The sequence below is a fragment of the Ambystoma mexicanum genome, chromosome 9, assembly GCF_040938575.1.
Source record: "Ambystoma mexicanum isolate Mex_15411 chromosome 9, UKY_AmexF1_1, whole genome shotgun sequence".
In the NCBI taxonomy this organism is placed as follows: Eukaryota; Metazoa; Chordata; class Amphibia; order Caudata; family Ambystomatidae; genus Ambystoma; species Ambystoma mexicanum.
The window spans coordinates 306,200,694-306,224,175 of NC_090931.1; the positions used below are offsets into that span (position 1 = coordinate 306,200,694).

The 23,482-nt window shown below is 48.8% G+C and overlaps 1 protein-coding gene across 5 annotated transcripts in view; it reads right to left on the minus strand.

Moving 5' to 3' along the window:
- Window positions 1–23,482, minus strand: part of PIGW (phosphatidylinositol glycan anchor biosynthesis class W) — a 439,057-nt gene that overhangs the window by 349,003 nt on the left and 66,572 nt on the right. For 4 of the 5 annotated variants that reach the window (XM_069614710.1, XM_069614709.1, XM_069614708.1 and 1 more), the window contains one exon: window positions 15,807–19,973. In XM_069614710.1, coding sequence (XP_069470811.1) covers window positions 18,443–19,966 — 1,524 coding nt within the window. In that variant the 5' untranslated portion in view covers window positions 19,967–19,973 and the 3' untranslated portion in view covers window positions 15,807–18,442. Of the gene's footprint in view, window positions 1–15,510; window positions 15,673–15,806; window positions 19,974–23,482 lie in introns of those variants that run through there. The other variant, XR_011274571.1, reaches the window with a different exon arrangement.

Sequence of the window (23,482 nt, forward strand, 5' to 3'; positions counted from 1 at the left end):
CCATCTGGAAATGGAGGCCTTTGAGAGAGCCTTCCCCTGATTGACAGGTCCAAAGTTCACAAAAAGTTGTGAAGTCTTCCGAAATCACTTCGTGCGGTCCACGTAAAACTTCAGCGCTCTAGCCACATCCAGCGAGTGCAAAGTCCTTTCGGCCGGCGACGAAGGCGACGGGAAGAAAACAGGCAACACCAAGGGTTCGTTGAGGTGGAAGTCCGACGGCACCTTGGGCATGAAGGAGGGGTGCGTCCTGAGCACTACCCTCGTGTCGTGAAAAGTCAAGTACGGGGGCTTGCAGGAAAGGGCCTGGATCTCTCCCACTCTTCGTGCGGAGGTGATGGCCACAAGAAACGCTGTTTTCCACGACAAGAACTTCAACGGAGCCGAGTGCAGAGGCTCGAACGGAGGTCCCATGAGCTTGGTCAGCACCACGTTGAGCTCCCACGCCGGGGCCGGAGCCTTCACCGGCGGGAACGATCTGAACAGTCCCTTCATGAATTCTTTCACCAGACGATGAGACCACAAAGACGTCCACCCCGTGGTTCTGGTGTATCGGGAGATCGCAGCAAGATGAATCTTGATGGACGCGTGCGCCAGGCCAGCCTTGGCCAGCGTCAGAAGGTACGGCAGTACCTGGGGAGCCGTAATACGTAGAGGGTTAATCTTCTGTGCGTGGCACCAGACAGAGAACCTCTTCCATTTGTGTCCATAGCATTTAAGAGTTGAGGACGCTCTGGCCTTTGCAAGAACCTCTCTGCAGTCGGCCGGTATGTCGTATCCTCCAAACTCTAGCGCTGCAGGAGCCAGGCCTGCAAGTTCAGCGACTTCGGGTCGTGATGGAGGATGGCGCCTCCTTCCCTGGAGAGAAGATCCGCGTCCACTGGCAGCTTGATTGACGGGGACGCTGACAAGTCCAGAAGGTCCGGGAACCATATCTGCCTCGGCCACGCAGGTGCGACGAGGATCATCCTGCACTGTGACCTCTTGAGCTGGTTGATGAGTCAAATCAGCAATGGCAATGGAGGGAACGCGTATAGAAACAGGCCCTCCCAGGGGAACGAGAAAGCATCGCCCATGCTCCTCGGCTGGGGAAACCTGCTGGCGAACCTCCGGCACTTGGAGTTCGTTGCCGTCGCGAACAGATCGATCTGGGGTGTGCCCCCACCGTAGGAAGAGGCGGTCCACTAGATCCTGTCGTAGTTCCCACTCGTGGCACGAGCGCAGCTCTCTGCTGAGCGAGTCGGCGATGGTGTTTTTTTATCCCTGCCAGATGAAACGGCACCAGAAACATCCCTTGGGCGACGGCCCAATGCCACAGATCCTGCGCCTCCTTGGACAGGGCTGGGGATCTGGTACCGCCCTGCTTCCTGATGTAGAACATGGTGGTGGTGTTGTCGGTGAAGATCCTCACCACCTTGCCCTTGAGGGACGGAAGAAAAGACCTGAGGGCCCAAAACACTGCACGGAGCTCCAGGACATTGATATGGAGGGACTTCTCCGTCGGAAGCCAAAGGCCTCTCGCGTGCAGATTTTCGGTGTGCGCTCCCCACCCTTCCAGGGAGGCATCCGTGGTCACTGTCTCCTGGTGGCCGGGGGTCTGGAAGTCCATGCCCGCCGTCAGATGCGCGCGGGTGCCCCACCACCGGATCGCTCGTCGGAAACTCTCGTAGAGTGTGATCCTCTCCTCGAAGCTGCCAGTCGTCTGGATCCAGCGCGCGTCCAGGAACTCCTGCAACGGGCGCATCCGGAGCCTGCACAGGCGGATGAGATAAATGCAAGAAGACATCATTCCGAGGAGGGACTTGATGGAGCTCACCTTGGCCGCGTCCGCAACCAGCATCCGCTGCACCTTGCCCAAGATGGCCCTCGTCCTTTCCTCCGACGGAGAGGCCAGAAGCGACACTGTGTCGAGCTTCGCTCCCAGAAACAGTGCGTCTGCGCGGGCACCAGGTGGGACTTGGCGTAGTTTATGGAGAATCCCAGGTCCGTGAGTAGTTGGACGGTCCTTGCCGTGTGCTCCACGGCGAGCTCCTTCGTCTTTGCTCGGATGAGCCAGTCGTCCAGGTAGAGGTAGACGTGGATCCCCTCTCGGCGCAGCTGCGCTGCCACCGGTGCGAGGCACTTGGTGAACACCCTGGGTGCCGACCTCAATCCGAAGGGAAGGGCTCTGAACTGGTAGTGACGCCCTTGGACCACGAACCTGAGAAACTTTCGGTGTCCCTTTAGGATGGGAATATGGAAGTAGGCATCCTCCAAATCCAACGACGACAGGAACTCGCCCTCCTCCAGTTGACCCAGGACGTGTTGGAGGGTGACCATCCGGAACTTCTGTGCCTTGATGAATGTGTTCAGTCATCGTAGGTCCAGGATGGGACGCCATCCTCCCGTCTTCTTCACGAGGAAGTATCTTGAGTAAACTCCGGCGCCCCGAAGCCTCTTTGGGACAAGCTCGATGGCGCCCTTCTTGAGCATCGCCTTTACCTCCAAGAGAAGTTGAGGGACGTGATGTTCTTTCCTGGCCACAGGGGGGACGCGCGGGCACCTCTTTAGAAACTCGAGCGCGTGACCCTGAGCTAGGGCGTCCAGCACCCAACGGTCGGTGGAGATGGACTCCCACACGCTGACGAAGCTCGCTAGCCGGCCTCCCACCGGGGTGCTTCGGTGGGGGCCCGAACCCACGGCTGGTTCAGTCCTGCTTCGACGAGGCTTTGCCGCCTTGTCCTCCTTGGCGACGACGGCAGGGTCCGCCTGACTTGCCTCGTCCCCTGTAAGCTTCCTGTGACGACGAACGGGCCGCTTGACGGTAGGTGGAAAATCCGCTGCTGGAACCTTTGGAGGCACCCTGTTTGCCTCCGCCGCTCCGAAAGGGCGGCTGCCGTTGCTGGAGAACCCCAAGAGCCCGGGCCGTCTCCGTGTCCGCCTTGATGGCTTGAAGGGAATCGTCCACTGTTTTCCCAAACAGGTTGTTTCCGTCGAACGGCATGTCCAAGACTCTGGTCTGCACGTCCTGACGGAAGTCAGTAGCCTTGAGCCATCCACGCCGCCTAAGGCACACGCCGTTGCCCAACTGGCGAAAACCAGTGTCAGCGATGTCCGTCGCAATCGTAATGGCGTGGTCCGAAGCCACCTCTCCTTCCTGCAAGATTTCTAGGGCTTGCGCCCTCTTGTCGTCTGGTATGAAGTCCAGCAGGGGGGCCAGTTTGTACCACAACTCCCCGTCGTAGCGGGCTACGATAGCCAAGGCGTTGGCCGCCTTAATCGTCGTTGCTGCCGACGAGATGACTCTGCGTCCCATCGTGTCTAATTTCTTTCCCTCGCCGTCCGGCGGGGAGGTTGATGTAGAGGCCGCCCCCCCCCGCTTTCTTCCTGGCCGCCGCGGAGACGACCGAGTCCGGGGTCGGCTGTGCCCGAAGGCACAAGGGGGCCGCGTCCGGGACCTGGTACTTCTTCTCGTACCGATCCCTTCTAGCCGGCATCGTGGATGGGTTCTTGAGGAGGGCGAGGCCCTCATCCCAAATATCATCTAGTAGAGGTACAGCGAGGACCGTCTTCCTCTTGGTCTCGCGCCGTTGATAAAGGAAACCTTCCTTCTTCTCTTCCGGGCAGAGCTGGAAAAGCTCGGATGCCCTGGCGATCATGGAGTGAAACGATCCAATCTCGTCGGGCGGGGAAGCCCGGGTGGGAGGTGACGACGGGAGATCCTCGTCGTAAACCTTGTCGTCTGTACCCGTCGCGGTCGTGTCAGTCCCTGTATCATCCCCACGTGTCGTGGACGGGGAGGAGGGCTGAACAGGTCGAAATGGCTGAAAAGGAGGTGGAGGGTGAATCCTTCTTCTCTTAGGGGGAGGGCTCCCAGAAGGGCCTGGCTCCGGGTCCCCCGTCGGGAGCGGTTCCTCCGTTGGTGGTAACAGCAGTCCTGTCCTTATCTCCGAGCACAAGGACTGTATAGCCAACAAAATGGCCACCGAGTTGTCTTGCGGCACTGGTTGAGGGAGATCCGACGGGCTATCAGGAGCCCCATCAGCATCCTCGACGCCCTCGTCGTCTTCCACGTCGGGGTTCCCCCCCCCCCGACAGGATGGCCTTCTTCCACGCCAGAGCCGTGGCCTAAGACTTCGATCAGCTCCTCCTCAGAGGCTGAGGCCGAGTCCACTACGACCTCCTGCCCGCCCTTTTTCTTCTCCATCGGAGGTTTCACGGGGGTCCTGTCGATGGGCACGAAAGAGGACTCCCTCCGCGGTGGCAGGGAGATTCTGGGCCCCGGGGTCGCCACCACTGGTGTAGCCTCCACAGGCTGAGCCAGGGCCGCTGCGACTGTCTCAATAGAGGCCTTGGCCGGATGGATCAAGGCTTTCACCACCTTAGGTGCGCTCACCGCCTTGGGGGGAGGGTCACCACCTCGCTCCCCCTCCGATGGGGCCTTAGGGCACGACCGGGGTCTCTCCAGGAGTTTCGCCGGGTGCTCGGCCTTCCTCTTACCCGAGCCAGAGCGTTCGCTCGTGGTTGATGGCGCCGGGGAGGATGCGCCCTGCCTGGCGCCCGACCGTTCGGCGCTCCCGGTGCCAGCGGACTCGCGGTGCTTGGCCTTCTGTTGGACCACAGTCGCCGGGGCGCCCTCAAAGGTCTTAGAAGACCGCTCGGACTTCTTCTTCTCGCCTGACGGGCTCTTTCCTTCCAGCCAGTTGGCGAGACGTTGATGGCGGTCCTTCATGGTCCGCTACGACATATTGCCGCAAAACGCAGTCCTTCTCCACGTGCGTCTTGTCCTCATGTAGGCAGTAAAGGCAAAGGGAGTGTTCGTCCTCCTTGAAGACATTCTGAAGCTGGCATCCAGGGCAGACCCTGAACAGCTTTCTGGGCGTCGAGCTTCCCTTCTCCTGGGCCATGTTCGAGATGGGCCTGAGAAACTTCTGGAGTCCTCCAAAAGCGTGGCTCAACGAAATCTTCACCCTTGAGGTTCGTAGACGAATCCGACACGGGTCCCCATTGATCGGATGAAGAAACGGTGGAGCTTGAGGCTCTTTTGACCGAAAAAAGAGAAATTTTTGAGAAAAACGTGAAAAATAGCACTAACGCTCGAGAGCAATAGTCATTGGCTGTGGTCAGTATGAGGCAGAGATCAGTGATTGGTTACTACTACGAAAGACAGATCAGAAACAAAACTGATACTGATTTTTTCTTTACCGAGGATTCACAGCCTGACGACGGGGAATATTCATGAGCATGTGAATCCATGCCAGACCCCATGCTGGAGAAGGCTAGTAGTAATTTCTGCCTTTCTTCTTGCTGACCCCAACACAATTTGTAAGAGAACCCGGAAGGTCTGCCGATCAAGGAATGGTTTAGTCTTGGGGAATGGGACCCTAAAGAGCCTGCACCTAGGCTCAAATGAGAAAAGCCTTGCTACATCCTGGAGCCTGTATCATTAGGGAGGAGTGAGGTAATTTCCCTGGGACTTTGGAACAGTGATGGCTGAGACTCGGAAGTCTGACCACTCACCCTGAGATTGGGAAAGTGGTAAGGGCCATGTTATGTTTTGTTATTTTTAGGGGAACATGTTTACATGTAGCTTGGCCCATATCTGCATACAGTCCCTGATGAAAACTTTGAGCACCTTGTCTTGTCTGACATCTTGGGCCCAAATGGTGGCCAATCTGTGAAAAATGCTTGTCAGCCTTTTTTCTGACCAGAGTTCTCTTTGGTCTTTTTGGGACAGCAACTCCCAGAATTTCCTGGGTGCAACTAAGAAAACCCAGACCGGAACAAGGGGAATAAAAGCAAGAAGAGGCATGGAATGGACTGTGGTGTTTCCCCTACCAACAGAGATGAGACACACAACAACCGACCTACTAAACCCAGATGGAACCCAGTGGAATGGTGGGAGCGAGTGGAACCAGTTGAGTGTAACGTGGAGAGGAGGGTATAAAAGGTGAGTGAAAGAAAGGTAAGAGATGGGGAAAGGGAGATTAGTGTAGGAGATTTCAAGAGGGTGAGTGAGATGTGTGACACAGAAGAGTGCGGGAGAGAGTGAAAGGTGATATTAGGATTAGTAGTGGGGAGAAAGGAGAAGGAAGAGTAGACATATTAGTGAAGGAGAAGTGAGAGGAGAGGGGTGCAGGTAGAGAAGGAGGGATGGGAGAGAGATGTGGGTTTAGGAAGAGAGGGGAGAGGTGAAAGAGGGGGACTAGATAGGAGAGGGGAAGGGAGAGAATTGAGAGGAAAAGCGTACAGGTAAAGAGAGAGGGGGTAAGGAAAATCAAGGAGGGAGTGGAGGTAGATATATAGGGAAAGATAGAGACTGAGTGAGAGAGTGCGCAAAAAGGAGAGACCCTTGTCCAAGAGACAATCGAAAGTCCTCGAGGGAGATAGATAGAAAAGGACACAGCCTTAAGGTTTTTTCATCAAGATTAGAAAGACTTTGATAGTAGGGGTTACTTTGCTTTAGAGTATTTCGGGGTGATTGTGGGGGTTAGGGACGCCTGGTATAGGGTGGAAAGAGCCCACGGGGAGGTTGAGAGCGCCATATGTATCCCCTTAGTTTCAACTGTCACAGTCTTCCCAGACCAGTTGGTTAAGCTTTCAATAAAACACCTTATATCTATCTTTGTCTGTGAATTGCTGAGGCCATCTGTGACATCTCTGGGCCCCTCCTGCCAGCTTGGTGCCTACACAGCCTACCCAAGCTCTTACCCGCACCTCGTGCAGTGAATGCTCTTGGTGGACAGATCCATGTTGGGCCCCGGGTGCTTCACCTTGTGTGTCTTTAGGTATGGGAGGCAGGGTCAGCGCTGACAACTACATTTCCCAGCAGCTCTTGCCTCCAGACATGTGTTCTGGCCATCTCGGTGTGGGCCTTTTGATGAAGCCCCACACGTGACTCACTGACAGCCATCTTAGTGAGGAAGTTATTTATATTTAGTCTTTGCCGCAGCGCATTGCTCCACAGTTAAGTGGGTGTGCTTGGAATATAGCACATTCTTATATGAATGCCGGCAGTTTTGATCCTCACCATTTCTTACTGTATTGGCTTGCATTTCATTTCAGACTTTGTCGTTTGGATGTACTTGGATTTTGGACTGCTCCTGGACCACCCTTGGACTTGGTAATCATCATTGATCGCTGTGGGGGGTGGGAGGGAATCACCTGAATTGTCCTACATGGCATCTTCGTGCTGGCTGTGGAACTTCTGATCACTTAGGCGCGTCCACGTGCCATCATATCCTGCTGGATCCAGATCCCTGAGTGATGATCTCCTAGACACCCACACAGATTTATCAAAGACTACATCAGGCTTAAGTCTACATTAATCTTCAAGTGACCACAGGCAGGTAAGGCCTCCTTCGTGGAATATTGAGAATTCAGTGAGCCTAGTGGGTCTGGGTAGTAATTCCCCCTAAAGATCTTCGTTCTGTGCTGCCCACTTAGGTTCCCACCCTTCATGCCTGTGTCAGTAGACTGGCAGGGGACAAGGTTTGACTTCACCAGAATGACCATGAATTCCAGGGACTAAATTAGCTTCACAGACATGTGTTGAGCGGGGGCTATGGCAGGGTCGTGTGCCAGGAGGAGTATGTCGTCAAAGAAGATAAACAAGCAGACAACCCTGGTAACTAGGTGGATATCAGCAGCCTTACCTAGGTGAAAGACTAAGGAGCTGGGGAAAGCCCAAAGTGTAGAGAAGTGAAATACCAGGCTTTGCTGGTCGAGCAGAACCTGCAAAAGTCTTGGTGGTCATGTGCAATTGGGAGAGTCCTTGGCGTAGAGGTATGTAAACCAGCCCTAAGGACGTAGGATGCCCATCAGTAGGAGTATGCTCTCCATTTTTAAATGGGGGTAAAGTACTCCGGTAATAGGCACCTTGAGATTGATGGCTAGGTGCATGCCGGAGTTATCTTTTTTCGCCACCAGAAACGGAGATGAAAAAACCAGCGGCAGTGTCTGCCACATTTGTCGTGGAACTCCTGGCCGAAGGGATGGCATCCTCCTTGTCCATCAGGGATGCTCGTGCAGGCTCTAAATGGGGGCATCAACTACAGTAAGTGGTGGAAAACTCTGTTTTAGCCAGCCACTGCTGCAGAAACCTGTGGCAGGAGGCAAGCCTGGTCCTGATTCAAATAGGAGGTACAAAGAAGTGCTTTACTTTATGGAATGGTCTCCTATGGAACTCTTAGAGGGTCAGTGTCCACAACCTCAACTATTCTCGCCTCTGGTGTGTAGAAGAACGGGAAGGGAAGTCTTGGAACCTGGGTTTAGTCTTTCGCCATGCTCAAAGAATATGCGGCCACTGGCGTGGGTATAGCTGGCCAGGCAGTCCATACTGTTCCCCGCCCCAGTGAAAAAAGTAATATTACTGAAAACTTTTCAGATATCTCTTAGGGTTCTCTTGATGATAAGTTAGGGTCCAACAAGTTGTGCATGTTTTTCAGGAATGAGTCCCCAAAAAGCATGCCCTTGCTCTGTGCTCCAAGCTCAGTGGTAGCCAGATCAGCTAGCTTGAAGTCAATCTTTAAGAGGATTTCTTGTACTGATTGACAACAATTATATTTTTCACGCTTCTTAGGAGGCATAAGGTTCTCTGGAGCTTCTCCTTCATCACCATCAGGTCTAAAGTGTAACCTTTCCATAAGAGTGCAGTGATGTTCAAGTTCTCAACCACAAGACATGTCACTCTCAGAAGTCAATCCTGGCAGTCTTAGTCGCCCATCGATAGCTTTAGGCTCTCTGTCTTATTTTGTGTTATTGTGAAACTGAACTAACAGCGTCAAACCTTTCTTTGCAATGCTATTTCCATACAAATGTAGGAGAGGACATCTTTTGCCCATAAATACATTCAATTACATTTTAGCTTTTAACAAACGCGTGTGTCCTTCTCTTCTACCTTTGTGTTGGGGACTGTTAAATGTATCTTTTAGGTTTGTGTTTTTAAGCAATGGGAGTGCCTGTTCATGCATCCCAATATACACAATTCTTCACAAAGAGACTTATTTTTTTTGACTACAAATGAAAATTAATTTGAGGGATGCATTCTGGACAAATGAATGAATTGGACCCACTTTTGACTTTGCTGTGGCCTCATAATTCAGATATTGTGTAATCAACCAATTCATATAGAAGTTTTGGGTCAGTGGAATGCTTTTTCAGAGAGTGTTTCGAACACCTTCTTAAAGCCTAATGTGCGATTACAGTTCTAAAGTTTCGGACCAGAAATAATTTTCAATATGACTTACAAGGGTGTTATCATTCACCTGGGCAACACTTACCCATGAATGAGCTTTCCTTTGACCACGATTGCGCAAGTTCAATTTGTTCTAATGAAGCTGCCCGGGACCTGAACTGCCAAAATGGATTCCCCTTTGTAAATGTAAGCGCAGGTCTTAAAAGTGCTGCACCAGTGACATGCCATCTAATAACCCTACTTAATACATGTGTCTCATTGGACGTACTGAGAGCAAAGCATGGTGCTAATGGCACAGGGGAAAAATATCAGCCTGCATACATCATGCTTGATGAAGCAATACATTTCATTCACTTATTGAACATGCCTTTTGCTTAGAAAATATGGCAAATGGAATACTAAATGAAGTTTGAACATAAGTGGTCAACATTGATACAATTCTTATTTAAAAAATAAACTATATACACATAAGTGGACTTAAAACCAGAAAAGAATGTAAAATAAAATGCATTATCCAACATACATAAAAGATACTTCAGAAGAACAAGTTACTTACCAACTGGTAACGTTCTTTCGACTGGATGTTCCTCCAACGTATTCCACATCTTTGACATGTAATGTCCACAGCTGTGTACTTCGGAAACTTTTTCGGCAGAGGGCGTCTTACATCGATGGCGTCGGGCCGATGTCCCTCGAAGGCGTCCGTCCAGGGCGACGTCACCGGATGTTATAAATAGGACACACAGCGCCCATAGCCTCAGTTTATGTTTTTTCCTCCATAACGTGTGACATGCACATATTCAATGCCTGCTTGACTGCACATAGCCTTGCAGAACCGTAAGCTGCAATAGCATAGGAAATTCTCCAGAGGGGCAGGTTGGGAGGGTGATGTGGAATACATTGGAGGAACATCCAGTCGAAAGAACATTACCAGTTGCTAAGTAACTTGTTCTTTGAATGGACTGTGTCCTCCGAAGAAAATGGAGGAGGGAAAATAATTTAGAATACCCAATCAGATGGCAGAATAAAGAACCACCTTACCAAAGGCCATATATTGACCATGGAGCGTATCCAGGGAGTAATGTTTGACAAAGGTGTGGAGAGAAGCCCATGTGGCTGCGACACAAATATTCCTAATAGGAACTCCACGCTGTAGGGCTGTGGAAGTAGCCACTCCCCTAGTGGAATGAGCTCTCAAACCTTCCGGAGGGTCCTTGCCCACCAATCGGTAACATTGAGTAATGGTGAGGATAATCCACCTGGACAAGGTCTGTTTGGTAACAGCCTGGCCCAATCGATGTCCAGTATACCCCACAAAGAGTTGATCGTCCACTCTGACCCTGGACATCCTAGAAATATAAAAGCTCAGAGCTCTCTTAGGGTCTAACCTATGGAGTCACTCCTCTTCCTTAACAGGATGAGGGGGATAGAAATACGGAAGAACCACTTTCTGGCTTAAATGAAATTCAGATACTACCTTAGGTAGAAAGGAAGGACGTACCCTCAGTACAACCCTATCCTTGTGGAACACAGTAAAGGGCGGCTTAGATGAAAGTGCCTGCAATTCACTCACTCAGCGAGCAGAAGTAACCGCAACCAAGAACACCGTCTTGAAAGACAACACTCTCAAAGGACAAGAGTGCAAAGGTTCAAATGGAGCACCCATCAGGAATTGCAAGACCAAATTCAGATCCCAAACCGGCATCTGGAACAGGGACGGCGGGAATACATTAGTGAGTCCTTTAAGAAAATTGGGAAATCAATCTTGAAATAAGAACATTCTTCAGACGAGCACTTGAAGATAGTGCCGCCAGGTAACCTTCAATGGTACCTATCTGAAAGCAAGAAAGATAGAACCATGGGAACGGAACACTGAAAAGGATCAACATTTTGTCCTCTATACCAGTCGCAAAACTTCAATGGCACTGGTACAGGGATTTTGTTGCTGGCCTCCTGGATGAAAGCAACAACTCCATCGTGTCATCCGGGAGGTCCCAATCCTTACACCTCAACCTTTCAGATACCAACCGTGAAGGTTGAGAGTCCTGACCTCTGGATGGAGAACCCGACACACCAATACCTACCGCCCGCCCGCAGATCCTCTCAGTAGGGAAGGCGGCATGGAGGGCAGATGGACATTTCTAGAAGGTCCGGGTACCACGCTCTCCTGTCCCGATCCAGAGCAATGAAGATCATGTGGGATCCAAACCTCTGCAACCTCCTCAACACTTGAGGAATGACGGTGACCGGAGGAAACACGTACAGAAGGGGGGAATGACCAATCCACGATGAAGACGTCTCCTAAGACTCCTCTCAGAGGAAATTCCCTTGAGCAGAATCTCTTGCACTTCCGGTTGGTACTGGTTGCAAAGAGATCCACTTGTGTGGTTCCCCAAAGGGCAAAGAGCTCCAGAAGGACTTCCTGAGCCAACTCCCACTCGTGAGAGACTGTGTTCTGCCTGCTCAGAGTGTCCGCCACCGCATTCTCCTCTCCGGCCAGATGAACTGCCGAGATTGATATTCCCTGCTGGATTGCACAGAACCACAGCTGCATCGCCTCCCTGCACAACAGGAGTGACCCTATCCCCCACCCCTTTTTGTTGAGGTAATGCATGGCCACTGTATTGTCCGTCATGATCAGGACACACTTCCCCCGCACAGACGGCAGAAAAGCCTTCAGAGCCAGCCTGATGGCCCTCAGCTCTAAAAGGTTGATGTGGAGTTTGGACTCCGACGGAGCTCCCCATTTTGTGAGGGAAGCGTCTGTTACTACTGTCACCTCTGGCCACAGTTGCCAAAACGGCTCCCCCTTCAGGTTCCCCTCATTGGCCCACCACAGCAGATCCTGTGAGACCGAGAGTGGAATCTGAACGGGATTCGACATCTTGCCTGAGAATTGTGACCCCTGCATCTTGAGGACCCATTGCGGGGATCTCATCCTCAGTCTGGCCTCTGGTACCAGAAAAATGCAGGATGCCATGAGGCCGCGCAACCTTAAGAATTCGAAAGCCGGGAGACTCTGGGCATGTTGAAACTTGTCCACCATCTGCACAATGTGATGAGCCCTTACCTTGGGAGGCAAGCATTTCCCCAAGGACGTGTCCAACACAGCCCTGGTGTACTGGAGCTGTTGGGAAGGTATCAGATGCGACTTCTTGAAATTGAGGGAGAAGCCTAGCTTGTGGAGGGAGCGGCAGGTGAGAGCGAGATGATCCATCGCTTACACGGGAGAACGCACACGGATCAGCCAGTCGTCCAGGTAGGGTTAGATGTGAATCCCTCCCTCGCCTGAGATACACTGCCACCACCACCATTAGCTTGGTGAAGACCCTCGGGCGGAGTCAATCCGAATGGCAGGACCCGAAACTGAAAGTGAGAGTCGCCAGCCGCAAACCTCGGGTACTTTGTGCTTTGGATGAATCAGCACATGACAGTAAGCATCCTGTAGTTCCAGAGACACCAACCAATCCTGAAGTTGAAGGGCCTGGAGGACCTGACAAAGAGTGACCATCTTGAACTTGTCCTCCCAGAGAAGTTTGTTCAACCAACGCAAATCCAAGATGGGTCTCAATCCCGTCTTTCTTTGGAATAAAAAAATAGGGGGAATAGCATCCCTTGTTCCTCCCCGCTACAGGCACCAGTTCTATAGCGCCTTTCTCCAGCAGGGTCAAGATTGCCTGCACAAGGAGCGGATCTGGAAGCTTCAAAGAGAGATTCCTCAGTGGATTGTCGTGAGGCCGCTGTAGGAAGGGAAGGCAGTAGCCGTGGGCTATTGTATCCAGAACCCACGCATCCGAAGTAATAGCTCGCCATTCTTCGAGATACTGAGACAGTCTGCCCCCAACCGGCGAACAATGGAACATGGCTTTATGATTGTTTTGGAGCGGCTGCGGCAGCGCCTGAAGGCAAAGAGGCAGCTGCCTGAGCGGCTTTGGCACCCTTATTTCCACGACCACCACGGTTTTAAACTGACATCTTTGACTGTTGGCTCCTCCCGTTCTACCAAAGGAGGAGTAGTAACAAAAAGAACCTCCCCTCCACTGCTGTTCCCTAGGACGAAAAGGTGGAGGTTGACGCACAGCTGCGCTCAAAGATTTTGCTGCAGCTTTTGAGGGCTGCAACCTCTCAAGGCTCTCATCAGCCTTGCTGCCAAACAAATGCGCGCCATCAAAGGGCATGTTCAAAAGACAGGCTTGCACATCCAGAGCAAAACCTGACTTCCGTAACCACGCAAATCTGCGTATAACGGTGCTTGCAGCCATGGACCGGCTAACACTGTCGGCCGTGTCCAAACCCGACTGAAAGGATTCACAAATGGCATCCTTGCCATCTTGCACGAGAGCAAGGAACCAATCCCTTTCTTCCCCTTCGGGAATATGCTCAGCCGCAAGAGAAACACAATTCCACAGAGTGTGTGAAAATCTTGCTAAGGCACAAGTGGATTTGGATGATTTCAGTGCCATACTCCTCGCAGAAAACACCTTGCGTGCCCAACCGTCGAAGCGTTTGTCGTCCCTATCAAGAGGGATGGTAGGGTACGCCACCTGCCTCGAGGTGGCCATAGCCACCTGAACCACACAACTTTCGGGGGTGTGGTGAGATGAAAGGTAGCTGGGGTCACTACCGGAAGGGCAGTATTTTTTAGTCAACGATTTGTTAACCGCCGGAAGAGATTCCGGTGTCTGCCAAGCAGCCACCACCCTTTTCTGCAACGTCAAATGAAAAGGTAACACTGGGTCAGAGGACAGACCTTGATCCAAAATATCCATTGAGTCATCCTGAATAAAAGCTTCAGGAGGACTGGACCAACCAAGATACTGAGTGACCTTAGCCATCAGTCTCCTGTAGGACAACTCAGCATGAGCCCCAGGCCTGCCAAACTCCACCTCAGGAGAAGTGTCCAAGCCACTGGCATCATCAAGAGATTGCCTTAACTCTTCCAATTGACTGGCCCCGGAAAAGACAGGAGCCACATCAGGCTCAACAGGGTCAAAATCTAAATTCGACCTCTTCTCATCCTCATAGAGGTCATCCAGAGGGATGTAAAAGTCCTGCCTCCGGACAGAAGAGGGTCTGGATTCCTTAACAGGCCTCACAGACTTGGAAGTAGCCTTCCTTGGAAGATCCACAGTACCAGGGATCTCCATCGGCAAATTCCGGCCAAAAGGCCACGAAGGTGTCGAGGGCGCTGATGGCTTCGGCGTCGAGAGTGCCGACATCGATAACGGCGCCGCCGGCTGGTGCAGAGGCATAGCTTCGACGTCTGTATCCGACACCCTTACCAGGTTTCTGCGGTCTTGTTGGGACGAGGACCGAGACCTGGCAGCACGTCTCTTGCGACCATCCTGAGCCTTGTCTGAACAGGACTTAGAAGGTTCCCGATGAGAATTTCACCGAGGACCCAAGCCCGAAGGCACACAAGCCACGGATCAAGACCGTTCCTTGCCGGCTTCTTCCGAAGGTGCGGACGGAACTGTGCCCTGGGATTGGAAAATCAGCAGCATCTGCTCCTTGAAGGCAGCCCATGCCTCCGGAGTCAAGGCATTAGTTAGACAAGTCACTTTCCTTGCGGCTCCATCCTCCGAGGAGGATGCGGAAGGCGACCGGTTACGGCACTACAAGGAATGCCAAGATGAGGAGGACGAATGGTGGGAACCACTCTGGGACTGAGATCCTCGGGACTCCTTCCGACACGGAGAGTCGCCCCTCGAATCGTCGGTGGACATCCCCTTAGAAGTTTTACGGGACTTACTGGGTTTAGAACCCCTACCTCCCTGGAGCTTCCCCTTATGCTCCCGCAAGGCCTTAGCAGTCAGCGACTGGCATTTGGAACAGTCGTCGGTGTCATGACTCTCGCCCAGGCACCACAGACAAATGCGATGGGGGTTTGTAATCGACATCTTAGACTTGCAGTCCCGGCAAGTCTTGAAGCCAGACTGCGGTGTTGGAGGGGTCGAAGAAGAGGACATATTCACGAGGAATACACGAGGCAAGAACACGTTTGCGGAAAAAACAGAACTGAGGCTACAGGCGCTGTGCGTCCTATTTATCACATCCAGTGACGTCACCCTCGACGGAGACCTTCGAGGGACATCGGCCCGACGCCATCGACACAGGACGTCCTCTGCCGGAAAAGTTTCCGAAGTACACAGCTGTGGACATTACATGTCAAAGATGTGGAATACGTTGGAGGACACAATCCATTAGAAACACAAAAGGAACCTGTGCCAACTGTTTATACACAAACATGCAATACCAAACAAGGACATTTTCAGATTGACTGAACAGGTTCAGGGCCCTGCAAAGTTTTGTAAAGGGCCTCCTAACAAAATACTCACCAGCTGGATGGCTAAAAAGCAATGTTCAGAATAGCAGATCAGGTAATGAGCTTGGAAGACTCAAGGTTGCTTTATTTTGCTGAAACTTTGTGGCTGATAAGGGGAGGAGGAATGTTGCTGTTCTGGCGTCATGGGAGATGTCGACCATCAACCTGTTGCAACCTACCGCCAAAATGTAAATGACAAAAATGCACGCAATAATTACCCCAATAAAATATTCTAATTCTGAATACATTTTTTTCAGAATCCCCAAGTATTACCAATGCCATACAAAATTGTTCTACCAAAACACTGGATTGAATGGTTTTTCTTTGCCCTAAAACGGTTGTGTTTATTTTTCTAAATTGACTGCTCAAGATGTTGGGTTGAACCTCTGAAAACAGTGGAACCAGACATTTCCATTTTGAAGATCCTCAAAAAAAAGGTGCCAACTCTTTCTCTAACAAACATGCATGAACACAAAACCAGCGTTTCCTACTCACGTGTACACCTCATTAGGTGTCTGGTGCGACAGGGTCAGAGGCCCGATACTGCCAGGGAGGAAATACCCAATTCTACCATGGCAAATGGAAGAGCCAGTCCTGCCCGGAGGTGGAGTGAGGGCGTTGGAGGGCCCCAGACCCTGAAGGTGCCTTGTGTGTAATGACAGGTACCACTTGATTACCAAATGCCATGCACCCTACATTGTTGCCAGAGTACTCTTTTCTTTACTGGACTTCCAAGACCAGCGTGCCCTGCTTCGTTCAACAAACCCAGCAAAAAAACAAACGAAAGCAACAACACTTAAATGAACTCTGAAGCTCCGGCACCAATGACAAAGGAGCTGCACTAGTCACTACCATCTGGAAGAAGGGGAGCATGGACACCGTGGCAAGCTAACACAACGCAAGAGACTTTTTGAGCTGTCGTGCACACAAAGAGTATGGACTGTCGTAGACTAGCAGGATGATTACGTGCCACACTTTACAACTTTCGCTAGGTGGTGAGGAATTCCATTCATAATGATGGCATTTTTAAGTCTTCTTACTCGCCCAGCATTGTGCAGCACTAGGTAACGTAACTCTTCCCATCATAGATTTAAGCAGCCACCAGCAGCAGGTGTGGGTAGGTAGTTTAAAAAACCCAGCATGCATTTTATACACCATCGGCGCAAGATTAAAAGAAAGAAAAAAATGCGTGTGCGATGAGTGTATGAAGAGAGAATTAGTGTGTCTGTGCGCAAGAGAGAATATGTGTATATGTTTATGTATATGGAAGAGAGCATGCCATGCGAGTGAGTGTATGAGTGTGTGTAAGTTACTAAGTGTGTGTTAGGGTAGCCAACTATTCTGTCCTGAAGCTGACACAAAATAAGTGCATTTGCCTCAGTACTGGTAGGAACTAGCAAAGCTTTGTTTGTTAGACTTTGAACACAATGTTAAATGGCGGATCACCAAATTGGAAAAATGTATATTTGTTGTGAATACCCCTCCCCTGTCCCTGATCTGTGCAAGCATGCCTGCTGCCACATACATCCTTTTCTTCAAAGCAGTCTCCAGTCTATTGTCTAAAGAGCACCTTTCAAAGTCCTTGTACTTGCTAAATAGTTTTCTTATTCGAGTAAGTCTCGTGGACATTGCTTTACTGTTGGTCAGCTCAGGACACCTGGTATAAAGCTGGGACGTCACTGAAAACTTACTTTTTTATGTGGCATAGTGGAGTTGTTTAAAATCACAGTAGGTTTTTCTAAGGCTGGTTTGATTGGGCCTCATTACAAGGTCAGCAGTTACCTGCCGGTGCTACCGGCGGGTTGCCTCCGACCCTGAAACACCATTTCAGGCACCTGAATTCCTGGTGTCACCGGGACATTACACGCCCCGGTGGCGCAGTAAGTCAGGCGTAGGATTTGGTAAGTCCTTATTCCCAAGCATCGGCACCATTTCTAACAGTGATGGCGATTCCATGACTCTACCTGCAGGGGCCATTGCGCCACGCACGGTAAGACCTGCTGGGCGCAACAGCCCCTGCAGGCAGAATTGTAGTGTGGCGGTCCAGAAATAAGGGTGCCAGTAAGCTTATCGGCACCCTTGTTTCCAGACTGCCACACTCATAATAAGGCCAACTGTCTCTAAAAATTCCAGGCCTGGAGCCTGGGAGCTGCGAGGGGATGGGGTATCGTTGTGCTACTTTCCTGGAGTGCTGGGCACCAATCTGACAGTTTGCCTAGGGTGGCAAAATTGCACCGGCCCTGGATCAGGGAAAATAGTTAATGTGAGAGTGAACATGAGTGTCTTGGTGAATACAGTCACCTTTTATTCTTGACTACACCATTTGGGGAATATTAGAGTAGTTTACCCCCTTAGGAAGTGCCAGAGGGAGTAAGACAGATAAGGCCTCAGCCTTTCGGCACTCCCACGGTAGAGAGGTATGGTAGATGGTATGGGGTTAACCATCTGTAAGGTTTGTGCTGATCTTTGGTATTAGGGACGCCTGTCTAGGGAGGAGGGAGCCATTGGGGGCTGAGTGACCAGCTCAAAGAACCAATTAGTCACATTACCCGGCAGCTAAAAACACCTCAGGGCAATAAAAACCCTTGGGGGGGAGGGGAGAAAAACCCTTGAACTGTCCTTTGCGAGTTTCTTTATGTCATCTGTGACACTTCAGTAGGGCAAACAAGCTAAAGACATGCTCGCCAACCTCAACATAGTTGTGGTCATAGGCAATGCAAAAAGGTAAAAAAGGTATCCCTATATCAATTATGTTCATGATTCCTGTGTTTAATTTGCACAATATTGACTTCTTACTATTCTAGATATTTCGTTTCACCAGAATTTGCTATTCAAGCCTATATGCAATAACCTGACATTTGTTTCCAAAAGAGGTCCCCACAAGAGCAAAAACAAAGTCTTTCAATGAACGTTTAACTTGTAACTGAATTGTCCACATTAAGCAATTACCAGCATTTTAAAGCTATATTTTGTACGTGTAATACATACATAACAATACAGTTGCAAAACATGTACAGGATAAGTACACTTAACGCCAATGAATTGTTGGTGTGGATGGTATCAAGCAACATATTTACAAGTCCAGTCATAACATTTGCGAGCAAAAAGAAAAGCAATTGATTTCTACTTATGGCATCAAGTAGACAGAAAGTTCGTCTTTTTATGTCTTTTCTCTTTGAAGAAGAATCTAAATCATCAATTTTCTTATTTCTGTACAAAGATTTTGGACAATTCCAAGAACAAGGAACAGTACTTCCGTTCACCAAAAGTTTTGCAAATACTAAAACAAGATCTGCGAACAATATTGTGGAGAGAAAAAACAGACACTGAGCAACTACCCAGACAACAAAAGGAAGATTGGCTATTCGTCGGGAGGCATGTTCTATGTATTCTTGAAGCATATTAAACATTGTAAAAAGTGTGAAACTCGCCACAAGAAGAAAAAAAATTGCTTTCACCCAATCTTTGACCACAGTTCTTTTCTTAAGTACATATAAACCCACTTGCATACCGGCCATATATATGGCCACATAGCCAAACACTGACAATAGTCCTTCTCTATTTGCATTCAAAATCCCTTCCCTGGTGCCCTTGCCATCGGTCCCATGAAGAATGAACATTTTCAATGTTGTTGTTTCAAGGGTTATTTGATAAAGTACAGCAAGGACAACAGCAACAATCCAGGATCTGTGCAGCGGAATAATTGTTAACAATACTGATGCTCCCACTCTCACAACTGCCAAGGTGAAGAAGAAGTTCCAGTGGACACCGTACTCGGATACATGTTCATGATAATCCACTGCTTTCACGCTGAGGAAGCGACCGATCCCAAGCAACAAAAGAGGCCAAACAGACACTATCTGTTTTGTTAATGGACTTCCTTTCTTCTGCAACATACCACAATGTCGGCGAGCTTCTGGAGAAACAAGGGCATTGGCAAAAACATAACAACCAACTCCAAAGTCCATAACACCTGTGCCATAGGATTCTGTTTTGGCATACCTCCTAGGAAACAGTGGGAAATCAACAGCCAGAATAGAGACCGCTGTCAATATGTTGATGGCGACCCGGAAAATTGTTATTGATGGCACAAAATCATTTTCAGGTTCTGTTTGAAGAAACACCCTTATTATTTCTTGAATGCTCACTCCAACATAATTATTTCTTTTTATGTAAAATGCACACAACGTAATTGCATACACTGCTAAAAAGAAAAGGGGTACGCAGAAAAGGACATTGCTAAGAAGGGTACAGGAGAGAATTATAGGGACCACAAGCAGAACAAAGTCTAGAAGAAGACGATACTGCCAGGACCATGTAGGTTCTCCATGTTGTAGATGATGGAAGATCAACAGCAGCCCTCTGCCAACTACACATAATGGAGGCACACTCAAGCCCAAGGAGATTTCTGTTAGACTTGTTCCATTTAGATTACTGACAAAGGCTTCCTTCAGCAACTTCCCAGACATTCTTGCTCTACAAAGTAAAATTCGGTATCAGTTATGTAAAAAGTTGCTGACATTCAGAACACTGAACAATGCAAATAAATATGTAAACCAATATCTTCTATGGCGTAATGGAAGTGAACAACAGATTACTTCTCTCAAAAAATATTTACGACACTAAGATGAATGGTTACAGGATACATACATCAAGTTTTTAAAAAAAGCATGCAGACTAGTTATTGCATTTTAAGACATGCCATTGCTCTTACATTGGGCTTTTCACTTATGCCAAATATTAGTAAAAATAAAATGAAATCTTGTTTATATGTACTGTGAGAAACCAAAGGGTTTCTCACTTGCTAGTCCCCGGGAATCTCTCCCTCAGGTGGCCAGGGCACAGACATTGCCTTTGGATCCAAACCCTGCGGGTGGACCAGTGCGTGAGGATCACGTGGGTCCCGGATCTTCAGGGAGTGGGGAAGGCAACCGATGGTAAGACGCAGTATCCCCCCCCCTCTCGTACCCATACCCCATCCTATTTTATAGGATTCTTCCACGTTCCAACTCTCCCCCCACCCCCTTTCTACACAAACACTGGGCCGAGGAAGAGGACGACTGTGAGTAAGAGGCTAACACTTACATATCTCATTGGACATGTCCCGTTAATCAGGTCAGGCAAAGTCAGGCACTTGACCATAATCATATACATCTGATACCCATTAGCTCCCCCCTACACAGATAAAAGGCAGACCATAGAGACACACCTGAGCAAGGTGAGACACTAGAAGGAGCAGATCATCTGGAGCGAAGGCAAACCCACTGGAGCAGGACGACTGATCGAGGGACCAGAGCGAAGGGTAGGGAAACCCAGAAGATCCCTGCACGAGATTGTTGCCTCTGGGAAACCGTGAGGGATATGTGGAGAAAGCCAAATCCCAGACAAGATGTGTTTCAAGGATGCTTGTGAACCTCTCGGGTGAATGACAGAGTTGGGGAGGCAAGGCCAAGCCTGAGGTATCAACCTTGACTTGTGAATCAAAGCCACAGAGACAAGAAAGGAATGCACACAAACGTTGAGTTCACGAAAGACATGAAAGGCCGGGATGTGTCAAGGAAAGATTGAAGCTGCAACAGTGTATCTCACAAGTGAAGGTTGAGCGCAAGCTCCTGAGACGCGAAAGAAAGCAAACCAGTACTGAACTTTTAAGTTACCGATAACTGCGAAGCCAGTGATACAGAGTAGCAGAGTGGTCCGATGAAAGGAAATAGCTCACTCAAAAGTCTCTGGGAAATGTCTGATGTTGCAGCAAAGAGAACTAACTCTGAAATGCGCAATGGTCAAGATTAACCCGGACGAAAGGGGACGTAAAAGGTGATTTGCTTTAAAAGGAAGTTTTCTTTGAATTTTCTGATTGTGGTATGGAACTACCAAGACCAAGAGACACTGGGGCCAATAACATAAGGGAGAGCTGAAGTGGCCCTCCAGAGGTCTATGGAAAAAACTTCGTACATTCAAAGGTCTTCGACATCAGTGAAATGTCCGAGTCCGATTGAGGGAGACTGGAAACATGAAATAGGTTAGGGTAAGGGAACCGCTAACAAATGTGAATAAAGTTCTATTTGTTGAAAGGTTCTGAGCTCGACAGAGGGAGACCTACGTGAACTGTTGATGTCTTGAGAGGTCCGAGCCCGACAGAGGGACACCTACGTGAACTTTTGTTGAACTGTGAAAGAAATTGTAGAAAACTGGAATAAGTGACTTTAACATGGAAGGCAAAGCGGGCCTCGACCCACTTTTTGAACTGCCTTTTTTATTTAATAACCTGAGCCAGAGTGTGTCATCCTGTTAACGGTGGCCACCTTTCTCCGCACTGTCCAACGTGGTAAGGAGAGCTGACTCAGCCACCTTGATCCCTTATGTTAGAACACAGACTTTCCTTTGCATACACATTCCTCTTTGCACACTTTTTGTATAAGCGATCGGGCAGGCATTAGGTTTTGTTAGTATAGGCCATTTTGATTTGACAAAGACTGACTAGGAATGTGTTTTCTTTATTATCTGATGGTAGAGACTACTCCCATTATAGCTAAAGGGCAATGTAGGAGTTTTTCCAAACCCCAAGAATTTAATAAAGGTTTTGAAACGTGTAACTCTTGTGTCAGTGTCATACTTTTGATACCATGCCTCCCTTACAGTACCACAATGATGTATATATCTCCTAAAGTGTTTATACAATACATTCTGCTGATGCATTTCACATTTCCCAGTGCTTTATTAAGACTTCACATCAAGTGTTGTCAATATTTAATAAATGAGGACAGTTTATATTAAACCACCTGATAACCAAGGTCCTGAAATGCAAAATCATATCACCAGCCACCAACATTGAAATTTGCCTGTTCTTGCTTGAGGGAACTTAATTAACCTTCGAATGACGGTTCCTGAGTAACCCCACCCTTTTTGGTAATACTGAATATCTTGCATAATTTGCCACACCTCTTGCAATTGGGGCTTCGGATGTATGTAAACGAAACATATTCTAAAAAGCAGAAGCTTGGGGATTTTCAAATGGCTCTGGGTACAAAGTTTTCATAACTAACTAAAATGACACTCATCAACCTTGCACATTGCATAAAATTGATTCCAAAGGGGTTAATGGACTCAATTACAATTTTGAAAATAAATATTTCGGCAGCTACCATAAATAGACAATTGGGAATGGTTATTATGTTTATTTCAAATATTAAATAAGACTTACAAAAGGAAAATAAAAAAATAATATGACTGCACAGCGAACAGGAGGATAAATTTAGCCTGGAAGAACCATAGGCGGAGCTATCTATAAGTTAAAGAAAAGTGTGGCAGATGAATGGTATAGCAAGCAATGATTCCCATTTAGGGAAATCCTGGGCTCAATTTAAAATCAATGATGCATACTGATTTTCTGCATGGAATGAATACAACCATGCGACCGAGCGGTGCCCAACCCTTGCCTAGGGTGAGACCATTGTGAGGTCATTCAATGATATATATTTCCAATGCAATGTTGAGCAAACATCGCATTTCTAACCAAGAGATGGCAGGCAACCAAGACAGGAGTCCACCATCTACAGACCCTCCCCTTCTGAAACGGCATGAGGCAAAATAATACATTTAATATGGACATTAACAATAAACTGGAAGAACAGCAAATTCCAAAACTAACGCAAATCAACTTAAGTCATCATTAAACATTGAAAAGCTTTAGAGAAAAACATTTTAAAAGGAAGGATTCATAGGCCAGCTCCTGTTGCATGCTTGATGTTTCTGCAGCTTCAAAGATGCATATACTACAAAATAATTTCAAGGCCAAGAAATTCAGGCTGATCTTAATTTACATCATGACCTGCCTTTTTGTGATGTTCAAAATGTACGTATTGCCTAATGTACACTTTAATCAAATTAATTGCACCAATGTATGTATAATTATTAGATTAATGAATCATCTGTTGTGAAGGAATACCTCACTATTCTTCTGAATCTGCTCTAGTTCACCATAC